Genomic DNA, 11,125 nt, shown 5'->3' with positions numbered 1-11,125 from the left:
TCTTCACTTTCAGCAAGCAAGGTTGTGTCATCTGCATAACGCAGGTTGTTAATGAGTCTTCCTCCATTCCCATTGCCCCATTCTTCTTCATATACTCCAGCTTCTCAGATTATTTGCTCAGCATACAGATTGAGTAAGTATGGTGAAAGGATACAACCCTGATGCACACCTTTCCTGACTTTAAGCCACTCTGTATCCCTTGTTCTGTTAGAACGACTGCCTCTTGGTCTATGTACAGGTTCCTCACGAGCACAATGAAGTGTTCTGGAATTCCCATTCTTCTCAATGTTATCCATAACTTGTTAATGATCCACACAGTCAAATGCCTTTGCATAGTTAATAAAACACAGGTAAAGATCTTTCTGGTATTCTCTGCTTTCAGCCAGGATCCATCTGACATCAGCAATGCTATCCCTTGTTCCACATACTCTTCTGAATCCAGCTTGAATTTCTGGCAGTTCCCTGTCAATGTGCTGATGCAACTACTTTTGAATGATCTTCAGCCAAATTTTACTTGCATGTGATATTAATGATATTGTTTGATAATTTCCACATTCTGTTGGATCACTTTTCTCTGGAATAGGCATCAATATGGATCTCTTCCAGTCGGTTGGCCAGGTAACTGTCTTCCCAATTTCTTGGCCTAGACGAGTGAGCATTTCCAGTGCTGCATGTGTTTTTTTGAAACATCAGATTGGTATTCTGTCAATTCCTTGAGCCTTGTTTTTCACCAAGGTCTTCAGTGTAGTTTGTACTTCTTCCTTCAGTACCATCAGTTCTTGATCATATGCTACGTCCTGAAATGGTTGAACGTTGATCAACTTAAATATTGCACTAAAATGTTATTTATCTTGCATTAAAATATTGTTCAACTTGATTACTGACTTTTCTGGTACCTCTCTAATTTTGCACGTGAGGTGAGAGCCTTCACAGGCCTCCCCCCTCTTCCTAGCCCTGAAAGAGGAGATGAAGAGCTGGAGGAGAGAAGGGATAGGAAGCCTGGGGGAGCCCCCAAGGTCATTGGACTGATGTCATTGACCTGGGTGTGCTTCCTTCATGGAGATTTGCCCTCCACCTTCTATCCATCACCCATCTGCCTCCCCACCTGCTCACACACCAATCGTTCCACAAGCTTCTACTTTGGTACTCTGGGCCTCACCTGTGTTGAGCCCAAAGGAGACATGAACTGTGTCAAAGGAGCTCCCTGTGCAGGAGGACTGAGGACAAGGGGTCCCACAGAGCCCTCCCCAAGGTGAAGGCCTGGGTGATGGGAGGAGAGACATCACTGTGCTGACAGAAATGGGGAGATTTGCCCCAACTGCAGTGAAAGGATTTTCACATAGGAACTGGGAACCAGTCAGACCACTACAACAGTGCAGAGATGTGTGATGGGGTGTCACAGGTGAGGTGAGAAGTAGCTATGGGGCATCCCTGGACCAAGTGCAGCTGATGAAGCAAGTGTGGGGACCAGGGCCCTTGCAGGAACCTCCCAGCTGTGAGTGGGGTCCTGCCAGGTCCAGACTCAGCCTGAAGTGACCAGAAGGAGCATCCACACCTGGACCAGAGCCAACAGAGACTCAGCTTCCTAAGCTAGAGGTTGTCCCAGCAGGGGCCAAGGAGGAATGTCTCCCAGCTTCAGGGTCTCTCCATCTGGCCCATCCCTGTTCCTCCTCAAATGCTGTTGATCCCTGACTTCACCACCCTGTGAGCTCTGCCCTGGTCTGGGCTGCCTCCCTCCTCTCTACCTGCCTCAGGCTCTCTCTTCTGCCAAGGTGAAGCCCAGGCAACAGAGATTTGGGAAACTGTGTCTTGTGAACACAGAATATTAACCATTGCAGGCCCTTCTTGCCTTTCTTTGCTCTCTTGGAGGCAGTCGGTAGGGTTATGATGGGTCTTAGGAAGGTGTGCAGAGAACCACCTTTTGTCAGTTGCAATCCTGATACCATCAATTGTGGACGCATCGCTAGGGGAGGGTGTGAAACCCAGACTGTGGGGTGACTCTGTGCCTGGGACATCGTGATTTGTTGCTGATGTGTGTCTGGAAGCCAATCACAGAGCGTCGTCTACAGCAGATCCCATCTCCAGCCAACTCCAAGACAGACCTGCAGGAGCCAAAGGAAAGAGAAAATTTGTGGGACACTCATGTACATAGAGAACCGTCTACCCACAAGTATCTATGTACTGGGAGGGTCGTGCCTGCCTGAAGTAGGCTGGTATAGTCACCTGGTTGTTCAGGAAGCCCCTGCCTCCCTCCAGCAGGACCCAGGAATTGTCATCCAGGAGCTCCACCTCATAGCACAGATAGGTCTGTTTCTGGCCACAGACTAAAGAGTTATTATTAAAGTTGAACTGAAATATGTCTTGATGCATCAGGTCTCTGGGACACAGACTGGAGAAAATTATAATTCAGAGGGCTTTTCCTGGACACCCCCCGGGCTCCCTCCCCTTCACCCCTATCCCAGCCGAACCTGCAGAGATGGAGTTTCTGCTTACTGTGCTGGAGGACATCAAGCCCCCCTCTGACCCATTCTGGGTGGCTCATGGGGAAGTAAGCCCAGTCCTTGCAGCTGTTTGGCTTTATCAGGGCTCCCCAGGAGTCAGCGTAGGTGCCCAGATACTCTGCCGCGACCCCTGCCCTGGAGTGGGTTGGATCACCTTCCCTGGGCTCACATCACACCCTGTCCTGGTGTGGTTCAGTGAATTACTTAATATGGCCCTTCTAGCCATAGTCTTTGTAACTGTCACCAAATGACTGGGTAGGACTATGCAAATGAGGTGCTCATGGCCCACCAAGGTGATTGGATTGCTTGCTAATAATGTAAATAAGGTGCATGGCAGTCTTGTGGGGGTGGGATCATGCAAATAAGGTGTACAGAATGCTAATGAGGGAATGGTCAGTTTTGTCATCCCACTAGGATAAAGAAAGCCAATTCCAGAGTAGAGGGGGGAACCTCATGACAACCAAGAAGAAGAGACAGGAGCAGAGAGCGTCCTTTGGACCTGGGATCCCTGCACTGAGAACCTCCTTGACCAATGAGACAGAGAGAGAGCTGTTACACTGGAGATGGCAAGAAGCAACAGCAGAAAAATGACAACAGCAGAGGCAGGAGACCTGCAGGAGATGGTGCAGTAGGCTTCCTGGTTCATGGAGTGAGAAAGCAGTATACCTTTGGGCAGGAGGCTTGCTAGCAGAGTAGGTGCCTCTGGGCACTTGGTAGAGCTAGATCTGCCTATCCATGGAGCTAGAGCTGAGAACCTTCCAGCTGAGGCTCACTGGCAGAGTGGGGTGTCTCTGGGAACTTATTGGCAGAGCTAAAAGAGCTTTTTAACAGTTACCAGAGCAAAGCAGAAGCCAGGCCAAGGGGCCAAGGCCAGAGATTTGCCTGTGGCATGGCTGAGAAGAGGCTGCCCCTATCGAAGAACTGTATCCTGAGCATTCCTGAACCTGAATTGTAACATGTTACTTCCCTAATAAATCCCATTACCGTGAGTATGGTCTGTGAGATCTGTGCAGCCGTTGCAATGAATTATCAAACCCAGTGGAGAAGTAGAGAATGCCATGGGAGGAAAGGTTGGTGTCAGATTTGGTAAAAAGGGTGGAGAGAGGAAGTATATCTGATCTCTGCATCATAGGAATTGGCCTTGGGTGGTTGATGCTGATAATGATTCTCCTTCCCCCTTGCAGTGTTACAGGAGGTCAGATACCTGCGCCATGCAATTTTTACAGTTGGCATCAGAAGCAGTATTTATTGTAATGGCTTTAGACTCATGGAAGCACGAGACTTTGTAAGAGAGAGAATGAACAGGCGTGGGAAGTGAAACTTCTGATTCTTAGATGGTTACTTTGGTAGTTATCTGTAATGGATGAAAGGAAAGTGAGAGATGTTATGCTACAGCTGAGGGGAGAAAAGCTGTATCTGGAGTAGCTAGGGCAAAGGGCTAGGCCAGTTAAACGCGATGATTGTTAGAGGGCCAAGGTCTTTTGATTCCACCCAGCCAGAGGCTGAGGCCAAATGTGTATGAATGGGCAGATAGTGAAGGGATAGAGAAGATGAAATTGGAATGTTTTTAAAAGGGTTATGTGTTTATTTGAATGTACTATAGATACCGAGTGTTTCTCCTACCTAGTGTTGTAAAACAGACCTACATGCATTATAGATAATAGAGAGTATGTAACTCTGCCTTCAGCCAATACTTGTCTGGATATACTAAAAGGGGATCTAGGATTTGTTCGAAAGAAACACAGGCTGTTGGCTTGAATACAGTAGCCCTGTGTATAGAATATCGGGGTTTAGGTCGAAAACCTGAGCCCTACCCAAACTTTCAGAGCTAGGAAATTTGCATTTGACCTACCCAGAACTGCTGAGAAAACAGGAGATTTGCATTTCAAAGAAGGACATGGTGGGGGCGGGGGGGAATGACGATTTTGTTTTTTAAATTTTGAGCAAGCAGTTTGCCTTAGGGTACATCAAGCCAGGAAAAGTCAGTACCCATCAGAAGAACCCCCTTCCAGGACTGCAAGTTAAAGGAAGGCAGGGAGTAGACAGCCTGGTATGCTCACTGTGGTGACCACCTGGGTCCTCTTGATGAGTGGAAGTAGGGGAGGTGCAGCAATGAAGAGACAGGCTGAGTTTAGACATCTCCTATTGGCACCTGTTGACCTAGCCCACAGGGGCTAGGAAAGAGAGAGACAGAGAGACAGAGAAAAAGGGCTGGCTGGTCTGAAATGCAGGCAGTTGTATGGACTCCTGAGCCTACAGGTGGTGCCTGCTGACTTAGCCCATGTGGGCTAGGGATGACAGAGAGAGAGAACATACTGGCTGGTCTGAAAAGTGCTGGAGATGTGTGGATTCCCAAGCCTATGGCTGGTACTCATTGACTTAGCTTGGATGGCTGCAGATGAGCTGACTAGAACCTGACCGATGATGATGTTTAACACCATGAGCTGGTGTAAATTGCTGCAATTTGATGGCTTGCTCTGGCCTGGACTTTGCTTCTGTATGCAGATGCTCAAAGTTCCAACCAGAACAGAAGATTCTTTGGATCAAAGAACACGCTTGTCTCCTCAGAGTACTGGTTTGATAGGGACAGGAAATTAAACATTTGCTGTCTAAAATGGGGGGAGATAAAGGCATGAAGTCTCTGGCTTACACACTTTCATGGGTGTGCCTAGACTCAAAATAAGGGGGACAAGGGGAGATTTCTACTGAATAGATTCCTCTTTTCCTGATGGGTCTGGGGAAGAGAGCGTGGAGGAAGATGCTGATACAATTATGATTCAGCTGTGAATAATGATTGTTAACAGGGTTAATTGTGATCTTAAAAACTGCAATTGTAACTTCTCTGACTGAAATTACAACAGAGGGTCCAGGACAGAGTGGGAGAAAATTTGTAGAACAAAAAATCAAATTCACGAATAAGTCTAGATTTACTGGTCTGGCAGAGACTGGAGGGAACCCCTGAGACTATGGCCCTAAGACACCCTTCTGAACTGGAAGTGAAGCCATTCCCGGAGACCACCTTTCAGCCAAACCATAGACAGACCCCTAAAATAAACAATAATACCTAAGGGGAACATACTCTTTAGAACAATCAATTATGCAAGATCAAAAGGGCAACATTTGCCCAAAAGCATATGTGAGAAGGCACAGAAAATCAGGACAAAAGGAAAAGGGGAGAGTGGTGACACGTTGTGGGGAGTGAAACCAATGTCATGGAACATGTTATGTACAAACTATTGAATGGGGAACTCGTTTGCTTTATAAACTTTCACCTCACACACAATAAAACTTTTTAAAAAAATCTATAATTGTAGAGGCCATAAGTGTGAAAGAGTGGACTAAGGGGGAGGCACTGCTGGAGTGGAGTATAGGGGCTGAACCTATAGCCCCTTAAAGGTTTTGTTATTTTGATACCTCACGAGGCTCAGAGCAAGGGAATAATTTTCTCTCATGGTTAAATTTTATCAGACACCAGAAAGGGTGAAGGCGAGATGACTTTTGGAGAACCTGACCAGATCCGATGGATATCTGCAGCAGACCTGAATGTCTGGTACCGGAGTGCCCTCACCCTGAGGACTCTTTGCCCTACGGAAAGACTAATTGTTCATGACTGTTTTGAACTGGTAAAATGATTGGGAGAGGGAAGTTAATCCTTCAAGTATGAAAGGGCCAATGGCTAGAAGAGCCAGAGGACGGCCTGCAGTGCAGTGAATTACTTTAATATGGCCCTTCTAGCCATAGTCTTTATAAATCCCACCAGATGACTGGGTGGGGCTATGCAGATGTGGTGTTTGTGGCCCACCAAGGGGATTAGATAGCTTGCTAGTAATGTAAATAAGGCGCATGGCACCCTTCTGGGGATGGGATCATGTAAATAAGGTGTATGGAACCCTAATGAGGGGCCTGGACAGGAGGAGGGAGAAGGAGAGGGACTTGGAGAGAAGGGCTGGAAGGGAGGGTGCTGGACGCCCCCGAAGGGAGCAGGGGACAGAGGAGGCTCTGAGCAGAGGGGAAGGAGGGGCACAGAGAGAGAAGGAGAGGAGAGAGGGGTGAAAAGAGGACCAGGGGAGGGAGGGAGCTCTCACCTGGAGAATACTCTGCAGTCTCGTTGATATAATTTGACTGTTTTCATTCAGTCTATCCCAGGGCTCAAAGGACCTAACCTGGTTGTCCACAAAGGTTCTCCAGCAGTGCTTAAACTTTGAGGCGGAGAGGGAGATAAAGTCGCCCCCAGGCTCAGGGGGCAACAAAGGTGCATGACTCCTAGGAACAGACTTTCTGCATCACCAATCCGTCTTCACCCTCCCCCTCCCCGCCCCAGGAACTGAGCTTCTCCCTCAAACTCTTTCTTCAAGTTGGAATCTGACCCAGCCAGAACCTCCATCAGGGAGTCTAAATCCTGCCCACTCCTTCTAGCAACCTCCCACAGCCTTCTCCCTGCCTACCACCTCCAATCTTCCGTGGGTTCCCCTCTGACCCGTGGGAGTCATGATGGCGATTTTGGCCCCAGCATGCCACAGTGAGAGCAGCTGCTCCTCATATCCTCCGCTGTAGTCATAGATGCTGGCAGCAAAGATGTGCAGGTGCACATGGCTGTTCTTCCCCAGGAAGGCAGTCACTTCCCGGGCACAGTCAGGGCAGGGGCTCCTGGACATGAACCAGGTGACCCTGTGGCACTGTGCTGGGTCCAGCTGCCAAGAAGGAACCTGTCACAGGAAATAGAACTCTGCATGGCAGGCGTGGCAGGAGATGGAGAAAAAACCAAGGCTAGGAAAGAAAAAAAAGTATTAGGTGTCTTGTTGTGAACAGGGAGCAAGGGTCAAGATTAGAGTGGGGCAAGTAAGCACAAAATTAAGGGGGCATCAAAACAACAGCAATCAGGGTAAGTAACACTTTAATACGGTATTGAGAAGACAAATTGTATCAGTGGCTTTTTATTTAACCTCGGCTCAATATGGCTCAGCACAGCACTGTTTCTGATCTGTGTGTATTTAAAATGTTGATATTTGGTTCATCACGGGAATTTTACATTAATTTTGATTACTTAAATATTGCATTAAAATATGATTTATCTTGCAATAATACACTGTTCTTCTTGATTCCTGACTTTTCTGGGTCCCCTCTAATCCCACTTAAAGCAAGTGCCTTCTCAGGCCTCCCCCTCATCCTGGCCCTGCAGGGAAGAAATGTAGAGCTGGAGGAGGGAGGAGGGGGGAAGCCAGGTGAGCCCCAGGGTCACTGGGCTGATGCCCTTGACCTGGCTGAGCTTCCTTCACAGGGGGACTTACCCCTCCACATGTCTATCCCCCACCCACCTGCCTCCGCCCCTGCTCACACACCAATCATTCCACAAACCTCTACTCTGGGCCTCACCTGTGCTGAACCCAACGGTGATATGAACTCTGTCAAAAGAGCTCCCTGTGCAGGAGGACTGAGGACAAGGGGCCCCGCAGGACCTCTCCAAGTTGGAGCCTGGGTGATGGGAGCAGAGTCATTCTGTGCTGATAGTAATTTGTGTATTTTCCCCACATACAGTGAAAGGATTTTCACACAGGGACTGGGACCCAGTTAGGCCATTATGATAGAGCAGAGATGACGGAGGAGTGTGACAGGGTGTCACAGTGAGTGTAAAGTGGCCGTGAGGTGTCCCTGGACCAAGTGCAGCTGATGAGGCAAGTATGAGAACTAGCACCCTTGCAAGAACCCCCCCATCAGTGGGTGGGGTCCTGCCAGGCCCAGACTCAGCCTGAAGTGACCAGAAGGAGCATTCACACCTGAACCCATAGCCAACAGACACACAGCCTCCTGACCAAAGGACATCCTGGGCAGGGGCTAAAGAAGAATGTCCCTCAACCATTGGGTCCCTCCATCTGCCCCATCCCTGCTCCTCCCCAAATGTTGTTGACCTCTGACCCTACCACACTGTGAGCTCTGCCCTGGTCAAGGCTGCCTCCCTCCCTCTCACCTGTCTCAGGCTCTCTCTTCTGCCAAGATCAAGTCCAGTAAACAGACATTTGGGAACCTGTGCTTTGTGAACACAGATTATTAACCATTGCAGGCCCTTCTTCCCCCCATTTCAATGTTGTGAAGATGCTCTTTGCTCTCCACCTGGGGGCAGCAGGTAGGGTTATGGTACATCTGGGCAGGTGTCCAGAGAACCACCTTTTGTTTACTGCAGGACAGATGCCATCCATCCTGGGAGCATCCTGAGGGCAGTGAGGTGAAACCTGGAGTATGGCATGACTCTGGACCTGGGACGTCAAGACTTATTGCTACAGTGTGGCCTCAAGCCAATCACAGCAATCTCCACCCAACTCCAGGACAGACCCACAGGTGTACAGGGTCCAAAGGTGAGTGAACCTCTGTGGGAGGTGTGCAGGGAACCTTCTACCCATCACTGTCGCTGGATCCGGAGGGCCTGCCTGCCTGCGGTCGGGCTGGGACAGTCACCTGTTTGGGCAGGAAGCCCTTGCTCTTGTACAGCAGGACCCAGGAGTTGCCATCCAGGAGCTCCACCTCGTAGCACAGGTATGTCCTGTACTGCTCACGGGCCCTCGGGTCATTTGAAAAGTAACACAGGAATATGCCTGTGTCCATCAGGTCTCTTGGACAAAGGCAGTAGAAAACCACGATTGAGAGGGCTTCTGCTGAGTCCCCTGCGCTCTGTCCCTTCCACCACCATCCCGGTTGGACCTGCAGAGAAAGGGCTTCTCCTCAGTGGGTTAGAGGCTACCAAGTCCTCCTCTATCCCTTCTGGGAGCCCATGGGAAAGTCAGCCCCGTCTTTGGGGTTCCTTGGACTTCTTGGGGTCCCCCCAGGAATCTGTGCAGGTGCTTAGACACTCCAATGAGGCCTTCACACCAGGGTGGGTTGGTCACCTTCCCTGGGCTTACTCCTACCTGTTCTGGTTTTGGTGACCCATGTCCCTGCTTGACACAGTTCAAATGGGGGCTCTTTGCTTTTGGTTGCATCCAGCATAAGGGTGGAGGATAAGCAAGAGAGGGTGGCTGAGAGGATCCAGAGCAGGGGGACAGAGACTGAAGGGGGGCCAACACCATGGTGTTTGTACCCCAGAGAGTTTTTCTCCCCCAGAGAGTTTTCAAATAACTTAAACGATATCTTCCTAATTGTGAAAATAATACCTTATGAAAAAAAATCATAAAGCTAAAAATAAAATGCTCTCTTGGCCCCAGCTCCAAGGCTTTTCCAAAACAGAAATGCCTGGGCTCCCTCGAGGACTGGAGAGCAGAGGAGGGAGGGGGCCCTGAAGATGACTTCACAGGGTCCAGCCCAGGAGCTGGGGTCGGATTAGAGACCATGATGTGACATCAGCAGGGAGGCCATGGCTGGGCCAGGACAGGTCAGTGAGAGAGTGAGGAGAGGACAATCTCCAGGAGCCAGAGCGGGAACCCTCGAGGGGCGGGGGTGCTTCCCCAACAGGGAAGTCCCGGAGAGGGAGGCCTGGGAGCAGAGGGACCAGTAGGGTGGGTGCCTGGGCCTCAGGGCTGCACTTCCCTCCACATCTTCAGCTTCTTCTCCAATTCTGGAGCCTGGGTCCTCCTGCTTCTCCTCCCACTCACCCTGTGCGGTCTTCCTCCTCGAAGTGCACTCCAAGGATCCAGGAGCCCGTACTGTGTCATGGTGACCCATGAACAGCTGAGCAGGAGAAACCGGGCCCCACCCTTAACCACTGGGACCCACCAGAACAGTGACCTTTGTTCTTTTAGACTACACTGGGTTCACACCTGCTACACGAAGGGACCTTATGACAACACCCACCACCTGTGGTTTCCCAGGTTCTGCTCCCAACCCTAAGATTAACCTCTGACACCTGAGCTCTGCAGACAGGGCATTAGGGGACTATGTCTACCCCTGGAGGAGACCCCACAGGACAGGCTCTGAGCTGCCAGAGGGCTCCTCCAGGCAGGACCTCCTTGTGTCTTCTGGACCCCCAGCCCTGGGCTGTAACTTGACCATGGCTGGATGCTAGGAGCAAAGTGAGCTGACTGGGAGAATGTTTGTGTGTGGGGGGGGTGGTGGTAAGTGCCTACTGTGTGCCTGGCCTTTGACGCAAGTTCCCGATGTCATCATCAATGGAACCTTAAGACTGAGGCTTCTCTCAGGCATGGTGCAGAGGAGAAAACAAAGTGAAAGCCCTTGTCATTACTAGACTTACTAATTGTTTTCACCCAATGGATAGAAACCTTCAGCAGATGTTTCACCGAGGTTTCCATTTTTATTTCCCCAATTTCTGGTTAGTTTGAGCATCTTTTCATTGGTTTCTGGCCCTACCTTTTTACTAATTTTAAAATTGTCTGTTTACATCTTTTGCCCATTTTACTATTAGGTTGTTGGTCTTTTTCTTATTGATCTACAGAACTTTTAAAAATACATTTTATATATCCTGGATAGGAGTCCTTTGTAAGTTATATACATAGCAAATATTTTCTTCCAGTTTGTGGCCTGTCTCATTATTTATGGTGTCTTAATGTGCATAGGTGTTTGAAATTTTAATGTATTCAGTTATAAAATCTTTCCCTTTGTGTAGTGGTGTGACGTGTTGTTTTTGTTGTCAGATGCCCTGGAGTCATTTTTCAACTCATAGCAACCCATGTGACAGAATA

General features: G+C 49.2%; 1 protein-coding gene across 1 annotated transcript in view; it reads right to left on the bottom strand.

Moving 5' to 3' along the window:
• The window catches only part of LOC105756166 (DNA dC->dU-editing enzyme APOBEC-3B-like), an 11,306-nt gene extending 2,208 nt beyond the window's left edge, over positions 1-9,098 (bottom strand). The window contains exons 1-3 of the mRNA XM_023728915.1: positions 8,952-9,098; positions 6,979-7,192; positions 2,224-2,375 (exon numbers count right to left, since the gene is read on the bottom strand). Of these exons, the coding sequence (XP_023584683.1) occupies positions 2,224-2,375; positions 6,979-7,192; positions 8,952-9,098 (513 nt within the window). The remainder of the gene's footprint in view (positions 1-2,223; positions 2,376-6,978; positions 7,193-8,951) is intronic.
• Between the last annotated feature and the right edge of the window lie 2,027 nt (positions 9,099-11,125).

This window comes from Trichechus manatus, unplaced genomic scaffold (genome assembly GCF_000243295.1).
Source record: "Trichechus manatus latirostris isolate Lorelei unplaced genomic scaffold, TriManLat1.0 scaffold00027, whole genome shotgun sequence".
NCBI lineage: Eukaryota > Metazoa > Chordata > Mammalia > Sirenia > Trichechidae > Trichechus > Trichechus manatus.
This window is presented reverse-complemented; position numbering and strand designations above follow the sequence as displayed.